The sequence below is a fragment of the Saimiri boliviensis genome, chromosome 10 (assembly GCF_048565385.1).
Source record: "Saimiri boliviensis isolate mSaiBol1 chromosome 10, mSaiBol1.pri, whole genome shotgun sequence".
NCBI lineage: Eukaryota > Metazoa > Chordata > Mammalia > Primates > Cebidae > Saimiri > Saimiri boliviensis.
In genome coordinates this window covers 42349746-42365561 of record NC_133458.1, presented here as the reverse complement: position 1 = coordinate 42365561, position 15816 = coordinate 42349746, and the positions used below count along the sequence as shown (strand labels likewise).

The 15816-nt window shown below is 34.6% G+C and overlaps 1 protein-coding gene across 21 annotated transcripts in view; it reads left to right on the top strand.

Annotated features, from left to right (window-relative positions):
- The window catches only part of FOXP2 (forkhead box P2), a 596515-nt gene that overhangs the window by 457067 nt on the left and 123632 nt on the right, over nt 1-15816 (top strand). For 13 of the 21 annotated variants that reach the window (XM_074379189.1, XM_074379186.1, XM_074379182.1 and 10 more), the window contains one exon: nt 9404-9478. The exons of the other annotated variants lie outside the window; for them this stretch is intronic. In XM_074379189.1, the coding sequence (XP_074235290.1) occupies nt 9404-9478 (75 nt within the window). The remainder of the gene's footprint in view (nt 1-9403; nt 9479-15816) is intronic. 21 annotated transcript variants of the gene reach the window in all.

Genomic DNA, 15816 nt, shown 5'->3' with positions numbered 1-15816 from the left:
GTGGTGCTGTTATCAAATAGGGGAGTAAATGCTAAGTAGGCAATGTCAACAGATTTCATATATGTTAACTTTGAGTTGTTTTGCTTCTAGACTGCAGCCTAGCTTTGACATGTTTTTTTTTTTTTTTTTCTCAAAGAACGTTACTCTTTCAACACCAAGGCAACTCAATACAATAGAGAACTACAGAACAATAGCCCTGAGTAATGTATTTGTGTATGAAGATTCACTAATTTATGCAATTATACCTCAATCGATATACTATCTTCCTAAAGATTATTAAAAAATCAAATTTATTTTAAATAAATTTACCTTCTATTTAAATACATACTGTCTAAACTACTCTTTTAATTGGAATAATTTCCTCTCTTAAGGAAATGGTAATCTCTCATTTAATTTTGTAAATTTGGATCTTCATGTTGAGTTTGTTACCAATGAATGGCACTTGTCGTTAACGAAAATATACTGCTTTTAAAACTTTACACTGATCCATGAAGAAAACAAGCATAAAAATTATAAACCTTCATGAAAAGATTTCTTTAAAAATGTTCTCGATGACCATGGACCTATCCTTGTTTTTTTTATTTATTTATTTTTTTTGAGACATGGTCTTCCTCTGTAGCCCACACTGGAGTGCAGTGGCATGATCATAGTTTACCACTAGCTTCTAACTCTTGGGGCTCAAGTCATTCTTCTACCTCAGCTTCCCAGAGTGCTGGAATTATGGACATGAGCCACCATGCGTAACTTGGACCTGTTCTTTAAAATCACTTTAAATTGGCGAACCTAAGGAATTCCCATTCTGAGCACCATGTTCTCTTGCACCATGCTCTTTTGTTATTCCCAAAGATAGCCTACCACCACTTTCACCCACCCAGACTTCTTCCTGATCATGTTGTAGCCCATAATTAAGGATGGCCTTAGACACTCTCACTGTTCTGAACCATTCTTTGTGACCCTGCTACAGCATTGGTTCTTCCATTTCTCAAGCTGTGGCTTTTCTTATTCCTACTCCCAAGCAAGCTACTGAATAGTCCTACAGAGTTAACAATATCAGGCAGTATTGATTCTCTGACTTTAGGCTAGTCTTCATTGATTTTTAGCAATTGTTTCACAGGTCTCTGGATACCTTACTCTGCCTCTCTCTCTGCATCAGTCTCTAGCCTTCACTGTACCCTTAAAGCATCTGAGTCACACCTGGTCCCCTGTTCTCGGTGACTTTACCTTGTACTTCAGAAAAAAAATGTAGAGACCGCCGGGCAAGAACTCCCTCTGCCTCTCTTACCTCTACTCCCAAAACAAACTTATATTGGCATCTCTGATTATATCCCTTGTATCATAATAAGATTTTCTGTCCAAGGCCAATTTCTCTTCCTGTGCATGACAGCTGCCCCTGTCTACCTCTTCCAGAACCTCATCCTGGCAGCTGCAGCGTATCTTCATTCCTGTGTCTTCAGTCTCCCATTTCTCGGTGTGCCTTCCCTTCCAACCTTTAAAAACAAAACACCAATTAAACAAAATCACATTCATACGTCCCTATTAGTTTTATATCAGACAATTATCTTAACCGTGTTTTTTTTTCTTCATTAGGCCATTAGAAAGCATTGTTTACACTTCAGCTTTCGTTCTTTCTCCATCGTATTATAACCTGGTTTCTTTCCTTACCACCGGTATTAGTCTGTTATCATGCTGCTAATAAAGGCATACCTGAGACTGAGTAACTTATGAAGAAAAGAAGGTTTAATGGACTTCAATTCCACATGGCTGTGGAGACCTCACAGTCATGGCAGAAGGCGAAGGAGGAGTAAAGGCACATCTCACGTAGCAGCAGGCAAGAGAGCGTGTGCAGCAAAACTCCCCTTTACAAAACCAGCAGGTCTCCTGTGACATATTCAGGATCATGAGAACAATACTGAAAATAGCTGCCCCCATGATTCAATTACCTCCCACCTCGTCCCTTCCATGACATATGGGGATTATGGGAGCTGCAATTCAAGATGAGATTTGGGTGGGGACAGAGATGAACCCTATCACTACCTTTCTGAAATAGTTCTATTGAATATCATTGACCACCTTAGAGAGTTGAATTCAATTCTCGTGTTAATAGATCCTGTCAAAACATTTGAGACTTTTGATACCATTTATCTTGACATTCCTCTTCTTTGTGTTTTGTTGGCTTTTCCTCATCTCTTGTCTATAACTTTTTCTGTTAACTTTTATATCAGCGATGCTAAAACTCTGGCTGCACATTGTCATTACTTGGGATGTGTATTCGTTAAAATGTCTGGTCTTCACCAAGCCCAGTTAAATCAGGAAGTTGAACCCCACCATCATTATGTATACAGAGCTCGAATATGTGTGATGCTGACCCACAGAGCAGGCTAAGAACTACTCCTTTAGATGACCTCACTGCCAGAATTTATCCACTCCCTGTGGCATTACCACTACATAGGGTGCTGATTCTCAGGTATTTGTTTATCTTGCCTCATCTCCTGAACTTAAGTCTTGTATACCCAGAAGTCTGCTAGGACCATCTACCTAGATGTTCAGCCACCAGCTTCTCATTTACTATTTCCAAATTCTCTTTCATTCTTTAAAAATTGTCTTTGTTTCTGCTATCTTTCTAGTGGTATCACAGTCTGCTTCCAATGCCCCTTATCCTTTATTCTCTGACTTAGTCACTCAGATAGTCATCAAATCCTCAGAAGTTAGCCTGTCCTCAAATAGGGTATCCTTTTTTCATGTCACTGCTACTGCTTTGGCCCTTACCAGAAGCAACTGTCTGATGCATCTTTGGGAAACAGGCTGCCAGCCAATTCCAGTCTGAACTCACACCCTCATGCTTTCTACTTGTCTTAAAAATAATAAATAAATAAATAATCAATCTACTAATTCCCAATCTGCAAAACTCTTCAAAATCCAAATCTTCCTGGCCTTGCCTCTCAGCTGCTGGCCCCATTTATAGCATACTCCTACCAAAACGATCACATTTTGTAGGCATAATCCTAAACCCTTTCCATTCTCTCTTTTTTTTCCTCACTTTTTTCCAAGTAATGAATTCCTACTCATTCCTTGGGAGCCAGCTAGAAAATGCCTTCTTTTAGTATGGTTAAACTGTTCTTTTTATGTCTTCAACAATACATTTGTCTCTAATAAAGGAACTGTAAAACTTAGGATCGTTGGAGAGAATTCAGGACATTTATGAACTTAAATGGAAGAAAAAACTTATTCTTATTTTCACTCCTAATTGAAACTCAACATATTCTTCTACTATGAATGTGGGCAACACACCACAGTAGTGTTAGCAGTATCTGTGACATTGTCAGTGATAGGAATTACAAAACATGTTTCTGTCTCATCACAGTTGGTAAAAATATCTAGAAATACGGCCAGGTATAGTGGCTCATGCCTATAATTCCAGCATTTTGGGAGGCCAAGGAGGGAGCATCACTTGAGCCCAGGAGTTCAAGATCAGCCTGGAGAATATAGTGAGACTTGTCTCTACAAAAATTAAAGACAGTTAGCTGAGCATGGTGATGTACACTTGTAGTCCCAGCTACTCGGGAGACTCAGTGGGGAGGATCACTTGAGCCTAGGAGGCAATGCTGTAGTGAGCCAAGATTGTTCTACTGTACTCGGCTCTTGGCAACAGAGCGAAGCCCTATCTCAAAAAAAAAAAAAACTAAAAAAAAAAACTAGAAGTGTTATTTGTGCCCATTACTGAAAATTGTAGTAGTTGTTATGCCTGCTATAATATCTTTTTATTTAGTGCATTAATAAATAGCATACTTATTAATATTTCACAAATGTGGCTTTTTTAATATTTCAATAACTGAATCTCAATGTAATACATTTTTTTCTAATGCCTTATTTTATTGTATGCAACCAATTTTTTTTTTCTGAGAAGGCAATTCTAGATTTTATCAGATTGCCAAAGGGGTTCACACATGGACACACAAAAAAAATCAGAGTCCATGCAAATGACACTTACATTGTTGTTGTTTTTCCAGTCTCCTTTAAATGGAGAGATCATTTTTATTCACCTTTGTATCCACATGGGTAATATAGTTTATAGGTCATAGTAGGTACTGAAGAAACGTTGACTAAATTAATAATAGACTAAAAGAATGAAAAATTATCTATCATGCAAATATCATGAACAGAAGGCAATATTTCTCAAAGTATGACCATAGACCTTCTAAATCACAATAATCAAGATCCTTGTTAAAATGCATATCCCTGGACACTATCCCAGATCTTTTGAATCTGAATCACTAGGAAAGGAGCCTGGAATATGCAATCATAACAAGCTCCTCCAGAGATTATTTTAAATGCTCAAGTTTGGGAACCTATATAGTAGGATATGTGATACACAGCAGCCTCAAAATAAGTAAATAAATAAAAGCATACCTTTTTACAAATAATTTTACCTTTCTGGACTTTCTTTCCTTCCTCAGTCCACACCATGGTCTTCTCAATGTTGTACAGGTTTTGGACTCTATCTGTGTCACAATAGGAAGTAACACAAGGCTAACTACATCAGAATAAAGAGTGACCATTTTTTAGACATGCACTTATACAGATTTGGTCCTCTGGGGCCCTTAGTCCCAAGAGATCAACTTTTGTGATCCACCTGTCTTGTGGAATACTCCAAACAGTTTATAAGTGTCATTTCTCTTTTCTTCGTCTCCTCTCTCTGACCTAGGAAATTTAAAATGTGTTTTTCAGAAACGGGCTGGAGAAGGATGAAACTGTATGAATTTGCAAAGCTAAAATATGTCATCCTGGTACAACCCAATAGCTACATTGTCCCTGGGACAGTTTCCATCAGATATGATGGATGTTCTAGAAACAAGCAACAAAATTTGCAAACCCGACAAAACAGTTGGAGGGGCAGAAAGGCAATCAGCCATTTATTTTTGTTACTGTTTTAAAGTTTGATTTGTTTTATAACATGTGAAGAATGTCCATACTTCTTGACTAGTTGAACATTGCTTTTGTTTTTTCATTTTTGTACTTTTAAAATGTAGCCCAGTCCTATACCTTAAATATTTGACCTTCCGAATCTCATGTTGAAATTTGAGAAGGTGGGACCTCATGGGAAGTGTTGGGGTCATGGGAGTGGATTCCTCATGAATGTCTTGGTGCCATCCTTGTGATGGTGAGTGATATCTCACTCTATTAGTTCCCACAGGGCTGGTTGTTAAAAAGAGCCTGGTACTTCCACCACTCTTGTTTCCTCTCTCATCATGTGATCTCTACACGTGTTTCCCCTTCCATTTCTGCTATGAGTGGAAGCCACTTGAGGCCCTCACCAGATGCAGATGCCAACACCATGCTTCTTGTATAGATTGCAGAACTATGAGCCAAATAAACCTCTTTTCTCTATAAATTATTCAGCCTCATGTATTCCTTTATAGCAACACGAATGGACTAAGACAACCACTATTCCATTCCGATATTATTTTATCCTAAATATTATAAGACATTAAAGTTTTAAACATGTTAAAGAAAAATGTCAGGGTCATTTCAACCAACCTCAAAAAATAAATTATATTTAAATGATTTAAAATATTTTCATTTGTAAGGAAGGGCCAATAGAGAATATTAATACTATGTATATAAGATATATTTTTCTATGAAAACTACACTTCATCAACTTTGCAAAAAAGTATTCTCTGTCTTACAAGTCATTTCACCTTGCCACTAAATATAAACACACCCATATTAACATCTTGCTTTGCTCCACCAGGTTTCTAAAAGGAAAACAATATTTCCTTATTCATACAGGAGAGTCTTTAAGTCCACTGATAGGTTGAAAACAGGTACAGTGTCTTTGGAATTTTTGCAGCCTTTATAATACATACTAGCATTTTATACATAGTAGAAACAATGAATCTTTTTATCTGAAAATTGAGTACTGTTTTGAATCAACAATGACAGCTAACAAGTATATAGCTAATAAATGGTAATATATGGGTACCTGCACTGTTCTAATTACTTTACAATTGATATAGTTAATAATCTTCTGATAATGTTACTTACTATCCTCTGTCTAGAGAGAGAAGACAAGGGGAGCTAAGCATTTTGCTCAAGGTCACACCACTAGTAAGTGTAAGATCTGAAGCTCAGCAGACTATCTCCAGAGCCAGCATTCTTAAGTTCAGCACTAAATGACTTACTCTTTATTGTTTTAAAAAAAAAATTACAATGATTCGCATTTAATTGAAGAATAGATTTCTTCTGAAGTTTATGTTGAAAGCCTGTTACAGTACATTGTCTGGCCTTTTCACTGTTAAAAGTTTCTTTGGTGCTTATTTGAAACAGATGCAAGCACTTAAAATATCCATTCCCATCGTGTTTCCCTGTGATTTGCTGGAGTATGTCAGGTTGCCTCCAGGAGATCAATTTCTTAGTGACTGTCTGATTTTATTCGTCTTGCTACTTCTTTACAAACCTGCAGCTTCATGGATCTGTTAAACCATGGTTGATCAGAGTTTTATTGCATCTCTAACCAACATTCTGTCTCCGCCTGTCATAAAAAGCATTAGGGACACCATGAGAAGAACCTGGGTGGGTTTCTCAAAGCACAATTTCTTCAACCAAGCCTGTTGGCAAGATATGATGGCAGGCTAATGATAGTGCAAAGTTTATTCTCACTTACTTTCAACTGTAGAAACTAATAAGTTACTTAAAAGCCTGTGCCTTTCATTAGGTTACTTTACGTCTAAGTTATTGTTCTTGACTTTCTCTTTTCACAAATTTTGGCTTTTAACTCTTTATTTGTGTTGAGTGTTTAACTGTTATGTTTTATAATTTTCCATGAAAAGTGACAGAGACAGGGAAATATCACTGTGAGCCTCAGTGACAGACAGTTCTGTCACTTGTCCCTGTGGATGGGGATGAATTACAGTATCATTTTAATGTGCTTTATTTCTCTCTCTGGTAACAGGAATGATTTGATAGGAGTGTTTTGGTTAGTCAGTGTTTCTGGTTAATAAAAATATGATATATCGTAGATTTTAGGGAATAGAAAAACAATAAAAATATACTGTGTACCAATCCAAACATATCATTGTTGATGAATCAAAAGGCTCTTCCTGGTCTTACTTTTTTGTCAAGGTTATGCCTTTGTTAAATTTAGGAAATATTTGAGATAGTATCTGAAGAAGATATGTTTGGAATTTAATTAGGTTTACAGGAATTATGTTTCTGAGTCAGTTGAGCTAAGAATGGGAAACATTCTCATGGTGAAGCCTCAGGCAGCTTCCATCCCGAAGCTACAAAACTAGTAGAATTCTAATGAAAACCTCCTTTTTAATGAAATCCTTTTGATATTTTGGCATCTGTGTCCCTTAAATCTGTAACTATACACTTTTGTTCCGTAGTATTTTTGTGTATTTTTATTATTGTACTGGTACATCATCTCAATACTTCCTGTTTATGTACTCCTCCAGGAGTGAGACTTATTCTCTGTGTCATCCTGTCTGACCTGACTGGGATGACAAAACTCCATAATCTCAACATGTTTTGTTAATGCTAGGGACACAAATATTGATATTTTATTTAACTTAGATGCTCTTGAAATCATTTAAGGTGATGTTGCTTATTTATAAAGTTTAATTTTCAGTATTAAATATAAACAGTGTCATGGCAGCTTTGGAGTTATTATGACAATCACTTTTTTTTAATGTAGATGAGTGTCTATCTGAGGGCTTAAGTGTTAGTCTGGTTTATTGTTATGGTATGGAATAGCATTTCATTTTTTAAGGATGCTTATGACCTTGTTAAATAGCAGTCCAAAAATCGTTTGGCTTGTTTTGATTTTAACCAAAGTTACAGCTGCCTAGCTGTAAAGCAGTCAGTTTCTCTTATTATGACTAGTTCTTCAACTTGTACTGTTTTAAATTGCCTGCAATTAGCATATTTCAACCTTATTTTTAGGTTTAAATTGCAGTGTGAGAGTGTACTCTCCTCTTAGCTAATTAGTGCTATCAAGGAACAGTAGGTTACCTCATTAGTACCATGTGCATTTAATTAAAGAAGAGAAAATTGGAGTTAACCTCATAGTTAATATTTTCACAGAGTGCTACAATGCCAACACCTTCAATTGGAGTCACACCCCTGTGTATCTAATTATGCACTGGTGCCAAATAAGGTTAGCAAGGGTACCACAAGGCTGTTGACAAAATAATTTAGATGAAAACATATTCGTTGGATTCTGACAGTAAAATATAACTTGAACATTTTCCCCCCAGTCTTCATCTGCTAGCATCAGGTGACATACTTCTTCCTAGGAAACAGGAGGAAAAGGATATTTTGGAAGCCATTTTTTCCTGTTTGAATTGATGTTCCTCTTATCTTCAAGAAAATGGCATGTATCATGTAAAACATATACAATTCATTTCTTAAACAGAACCTCTGAACTTCATAGATGTATTTGAAAAGAATTATTTATAAGATGTAATATTTACATGCATCAAACCACTACAAATACTCCCTGACACCCTTAACACATCCCTCCTTGCTTTTCTTCTTTTCTGGTATAGTTATAATTTCCCTTGTGTATCTTATGAATGGGGATCATCCTTTCATATCATACATGAAGTCTAAGGATGTGTTGTCACATGATCTATTCAAATGCAGTGTAATCCTTTTGCCCTTCAGACAAAATCTTTGAAATGTCTAATGCTACTTAGGTAAAAAATGACATTCCATGTCATTTATCAATAAATAATCACCTTGCTTTTACAGATAAAAATGCAAACTATACATTTGAGTATATAGAGTAGTTTTCAATGCAAATGGTACAATTCAACAGGTTTTAACAAATATGGAGGTTGGTTGCATAGTCTTAGATACATTTTAGTGGCAATAATTTTTATATAATAATGCATAACCACAGCCATTTATTTAAAGAGATTATTGTGATTGTTCTCATATGACACGGTAGGACGGGATTTATGTTCATTTGTATTGGTTATAAGTGATTACAAGTCAGAGGTTAGCTTTTTCAGAATTAGAGATGATTACATTTTAAGAACAAAGAACATTTCATACACTAAAATTGCAGTGTGATTTAAATATATAGAAGTATTTATGATTCTTAGCTTACAAGTGGGAAGAAAGGTTCCTAAGGCAGGTTCATGGTACATAATCAGTGAATTTTTTGTTATAGGTTAATTTATTACGATCCAAATATTCAACTTTCCATCTGCCAAATTATTTCTATTTTTAAAATCTATACTAGTTAACTGTGAGACAATAGTGGAATAATCTTGTCTATTTTGACCTACCAAGATAATAATCCAAAAAAATGATTTTTAAAAATGGTAATGTACATTATTAGCATAAGCCTTAAGATTGAAAAAAAAAGCCAACTCCTCATTCTCTTTGTTTAACCTAGGAATTGCTTCCAGAAACAAAATTATGTATCTGTGGCCACTCTTCTGGTGATGGGCATCCTCACAACACATTTGCAGTAAGTTACACTGGGCAATTAGAAATTCAGCTACTAAGCACAAGGCCATAGACCCAGTCCCACTAAATAGATTATATATGATTTTTTAGAGCCAATCCCTTCCATTGGCGCCGTTGGTGCAGATAAGCAAGATATGAGTAATGTTAAGATAACAGATGTAATTACCTGATTTTCTGTTACTTCTTTTGTTCTCAATTCAGTTATGTTTCACTAGATAGAGTTCACAGCTTTTGTGATTTGATGGCATTAAAGATTGCCTTAAACATAAAGAGGCTATAACAATACTATACTTTTCTTGAACTTTTAGGAATAATTTGATGAGAGAGTGCTGATATGAAGAAAATAAATAAGTGGACATAGATTGTGGGTTGATCTAACATATATTTTAGAACAAAATTGCTGTTCCATGTTCTTCAAGTTGTCATTTAAATATACCAAAACCTTTTAAACATATTTTGCCACTAGAGTGTAACTTGTCATTTTGGACTGTAATATTTGGTGAAAAATGCTTATGTCACCCAATTCTCATACCAGTTAGCCTTGGAAATGAATAGTAATCCTCACGTCTCCATTCAAGAATTTTTAAATAAAGCAACTTCGTGTTTCTATTCAGCATAGATTCTATCTGTATTCTTAAGAAATCTCTAAATATATAAATCATGTATTTTTACATATAGGCAGTCCTTCACATTCATGGGTTCTGTAACTGTGGATTCAACCAATCACAGATCCAAAATATTTGGGGAAAAATGGATGGTTACATCTCTACTGAAAATGTTTGTACATTTTTCTTCTTATCATTATAATTGCCCAAATAATACAGCGTAGCAACTATTTATACAGCATTTTTTACATTAAGTATTATAGGTAAGCTAGAGATGATTTCCAGTATACAGGAGGATGTGCATAGGTTATATGCAAATAGTACATCATTTTATATAAGGGACTTGAGCAATTATAGATTTTGGTATCTATGCATGTCATAGAACCGATCCCCCACATGTACCAAAGGACTGCTATACACATCTTTTGCTTATTTTCTTAAGAACCGATGTATTAGGCTCAGTGGGCTAGAGTATTCCTAAACTGACTCAGTCAAAATTTATTTACTTTTTACTACCCTACGCGTAATATTTTCTAATTGTAATTGACAAAAAACAAAATTAATAGTCATATACAATCAATGTCTTCCTGAATGAAGAAATATCTAATTTCATACTTTGATTAAAAAGATAGAAAATGTTTTCAATAAAAATACTGTCAAATTAATACAGGATATTTATGGAAAATATGAAACTTTTAAAAATGTTAGTTGCAATACAAAAATAAACTCAAAGGTAAAAGCAGCAATAACATTCTATAGAAATAATGAATGTCAAAAAAAATAGTGAATGTCGAGGACTGGTAATAAATGTTATATATGCAGGCTTCAGAGAGATCTGAAGTTATTAATCTTATAGTATTTGGCCCCCCTAAGCTTTTTTGTAGTAACATTTGAAAAAACATAGAAAAACTTTAAAATGATGGTAAGTTTTGCTGATATAATGTAATTAAGTTTATGTGAAAGATTAAAATAATCTTAATTTCTAAGTATTCTTTGTATAATTTAAAGGAAGATAAATTTTAGTTAACTATCAAATGCAATTATATACTTTATAAAGAAAATTAATTTAAAAATTACTCTTAGAAATATTGTGTTGGCCGGGCACAGTGGCTTATGCCTATAATCACAGCACTTTGGGAGGCCGAGGCAGGTGGATCACGAGGTCAAGAGATCGAGACCATCCTGGTCAACATGGTGAAACCCTGTCTCTACTAAAAATAAAACAACAATTAGCTGGGCATGGTGGTGTGTGCCTGTAGTCCCAGCTACTCGGGAGGCTGAGGCAGGAGAATTGCTTGAACCCAGGAGGCGGAGGTTGCAGTGAGCCAAGATCGCGCCACTGCACTCCAGCCTGGGTAACAAGAGTGAACCTCTGTCTCAAAAAAAAAAAAAAAAAAAAAAAAAAAAAAAAAAAAAATTGTGTTAAAAATGGGACAGTTTTCCTAATTAGTAGCACTTTCCTAAAATAATACCAATGGACAAATTGTTTTCATTAGACTGAAGAGTGAGCTGGCTTAAGTGCTAATAGTATTTGCTTTTTATCTAAAACTATTTCTACCATTTAAAATAAATCTCTATTCTACTGATGAGAGAAAAGAAATCTATCACATCAAATCTTTATATTTACACTGACATCTTTTTAGAATGAAAATGAGACATGTAGAAGTTAAATGATTCACCACAGACCATGTAATTTCTCAATGGTAGAGTTGAATTTGTCACCCAGGTTGTGATCACCAGTGTGTTGGTGTTTCCAAAGGTATCCTAAATTGTTCTTGGCTGCCTTGAGTGCAGTATTAAATAGAATCTTGAGTTTCTTCCATGTGTCTATGACTGCATCTCATCTCTCAGGAAGAAAGAGTACCAGGATGAGTTAGTGAGGTCTGATCTGGCCGGTGGGGAAGGAGGAGCATGGCCCTGCATTTGCTTGATATCAGATGTTTGCCATCTCCACAGTGTGCCAATTTCATACTTCATATTGGTCATTGAGTGGCTTTGCAAGTGGAGCTTCTTGGCTTCACAACACAAGGGAAATATTATTTAAATAATATTAAATGCTTATTTTCCTTTATTAATTATTTTAGATATAAACTTCAGAATGCTAAAATTGTTATATAATGTGATTTTAAATCAATACACTAACCAGAACAAATACTATATTATTCATAGATGAAAATTTCTATGTGATGGACATGGTTGTCTTTTAGTATTCATTGTATTTATAAGTACCAATATGCCAGAGTGGTAGTCTGGAACACTGTAAGAGTACTGGTGGGCTAAAAGGAAGAAAGAGATCAAAAGGATAGATGTGGTACCTAAAGCCAGCCGTATTTCTTCATCTATGTAACTGACATTTATAATAAATTGTAAATTATTATAATAGTTTGAAAATTTTAAGAGACCCTACATAATGCCTATCAAGGTGTTAATATTGCACATATTATTTCCATGGTTGGTCCACCTTCACAAACACACACAAGCCAAAATTTTCAGGCATGTGTTTCAAATTGGTGTATTAAATTAATTTTTACTCTTCCTAGACATGCAATTCACTTAAAAAATAAATATCACTGAGGTTTATTAACAAGTCTGAAGTAAAGTGCCAAAAATTGCAGGGAGAGAAAGCCATTTACATTACCAAATGAAGGTTAAAGCCCAAATTATCTCAAGGAAATAATATTGCATATTTGATATTAAACAGAGGTCAAAAGCTCTCCATCACACCATCCTCTTTCAGATATAATTGTATGAATTTACTAGCAAAACATGCAATAAAAATGTATTTTCATGGGAGTTTTTCTGGTGTTTTGGCTTATTGATCACCATCAAACATTGTCCATCCCCTGAGTATTGTCCCTCCCTATTATCACATTGTTGAACTGTAGTGATATTTTAATGTACTTGCTATTGAATTATCTTTAATGTGCCTCTATCAATTTATTGCAATACTGGGCAGTAATTGTATGCACCTACTTAATGTGAAAATTGTGATTCTAATTTTTATCTACTTGTACTTAAAAGAAATATTTGGGTTCCTTCATTTGTATATTTACTATTCAAATAGTAACGATATAATGCTCTTATTATAACTTTGAGTTTAATAGATAAAAAAGCATTAATTTCTGGCTTTAAAAAGCAAGGGTATCAGAGTAAGACAGCTTCATTGTTAAAGAATACTTTTCAGTGCTTGCTTTTCACATTCAATTTTTTCAAATGATGTCTAGTTTAATCTGAAAAAAACATCTTTGCTTATTTTACTTTTCTTTCAAACTTCGGTACTAGGATACATGCCTTTCTCTCTCTTCCTGAAGTATCAAACAGCTTTGCAGATGACTAACTCTGCCAAGATCCTAAATTTCACAATCTTTGGCTTCCTTACAAGATAGTAACCAAGTTCGTTCACTACTCTTTAACTGTACCCTGTTGACACCTCATCTGCCTGAATGACCTCATTAACACCTATCTGCAAGTAATCTTATTGTTAGTCTTGCCTACAGGTTTTTACACCTAAGTGAACACTGTTTTACATAGGATTCTGCCAGGTAGTTCTAACTGTGAAGGCAATTAGGTGGAATGCTTAGGGTCTTTGTCTTTGGCTCTTAGTTTTAAAAGCTTTAGCATTGAGCCAGATGAATCTTTTGATGAACAAAATGTCTCATACCTATAATCTGAAAATGAAACTTGACTGGTCTTGGTCTAACTGCTTTATTATCCGTTCAAATTAAATTACATTGGCCACATTTGATCTTTTTCCCTACAGGTCTTTATTATGATTATCTCCTGAATGGTTCATTTTTGATGGAGATGCTGGATTGGAATAAATAAGAAAACGGGGATAGTGACACTTTTTAAAATATCTTTTTATTTCTGTTCCAAATTCATCTCTCTCTCAAGGCTTTACATAAATCCTACACAGCACCAAATAATCCACTATGTGGGCTCTACAGTCAGCTTTCTGGTTTGACAGTTGGACCAGTTTCTTGACTTTGCTTAGCTTCACATTCTCAGTCTGTAAAATAATAACAATATTACCTACCTCATAAGGTGGTAATGGGAATTAAAATTGATAACCCTAAAAAGTATTTAGCATGATGACTAACATAATAAATATGCAATAGATATTGAGTCAGTATCGTAACAGCATCAGTATACTCTTGCTTGGATGAAAGAGGCAATTCTGTTGGATGTAAATTCAAGTGTATTTTTGGTATTAACACTAAAAGGGACATTGGGTATTGTACCTTGGGTCATAGCAAAGACAGATGGCAGTGTTCCCCCATTGAGAGGAGTCTTTATGTTAATCAATTTAAGTTGAACACTGACTTACTCACTCACAAAATACAGTGACATCCAAATGCTTTCTGATTAGTTAAGTGGATGACAGGCTAAGTAAGTAGAAGAGACGGCATTCTGCCTCACCAGACCTAAATGATGCCTGGCAGCCAAGAAGACTCATAGCTAAAATATGTAGGGAAAAGTGATTGTCCCCCAGTTGTATGTATCCAGTTAGAGCACATGAAGATACAAAGTTAGGAAATGCATGCAGCAATGTTGAATTACCTCTAATTTTTTCTTCCTTTCTACATTATAAACATATTAGCAAAGCATAACTAGAAGTTAAATTACTACTTATTATAGTGTTGATAGTTTTAACTAACATGCTGAAAATAATTAACCAAGGATAATGTTGCAGTAATTTTTTTCACAGTACCATTTTTATAAAAACTGGTTATAAGATTTAAGTCTTTGCATTTGTATAAAAATGTGTGGTATACACTTGAATTTATTGTTTTACTGTGTGATTTTTTAGTAGTTTTTACTGAGTATGATGATACTACTCATACTACAGCCCTTCAGTAAGAAATAAACTTAAGATAATAAAATGTTTCTAACACTTACATTATAGATTGTTTTGTTAATGCCAGAAAGGTTTAATATAGTGACCATGTTTAGGGCTACTGTTAAAAAGTTCCAGATGCTGTATCCATCTGAAACAGAATAAGTTTTTGTTTTTAAAGCCTTGGCTGACATTTGTATGTAATTTCTTGATTAATCTTTTTTCCCTACTATTATTTAACATATTAGTAATTATCTTTACACACCCCTCTCAACTGGAATATAAGCTCCCTGAGCTCAGTTTGCTCTAGAAACCTCTCCTGAGTGGTTGCCCCTCACCTTCTGTTTCTTTGTAATATTTGAGATTGCCAAGAATTCTCTCGATGTTGGTTCCAAGAAGGACCAGTAGTAGAGATTTTTCAATGGAACGCCTCCTTGAAATTTATAATGAATAATTAACTTTCCTTGATGATTCACCAAACCATTAGTGTGGCAGAAATTGGGGGCAGATGAAAGTATTATTTATTTAGTTACTGATTTTGCTGTTAATAAGTTTTTCATTAAATAAATTGATAAACACATGAGAATATGTATGTGGCAATAATATGCCTTTATGGTACTTACTAAGACAAACTATATTTTTCTTTTCCCATTTTAAAGTTATTTGTAAGGAGCTATTAGTGATAGTCTTTACAAATATGAAATGTAATCAGCATTAACTTCCAATAGTTTGCTAAATAGTTTTTGTGTATTTCTAAATATCACTTAAGAAAATGTATATTCTTTATTTATAATTTGTATTTCTAATCCCTATTTCTGCATCATCTTATTTTAGCATAACTGAAAGTTGCAGAAAACACTTTGTCATTTTAGTGTATAAGTCTTCAGAATTGTGCAC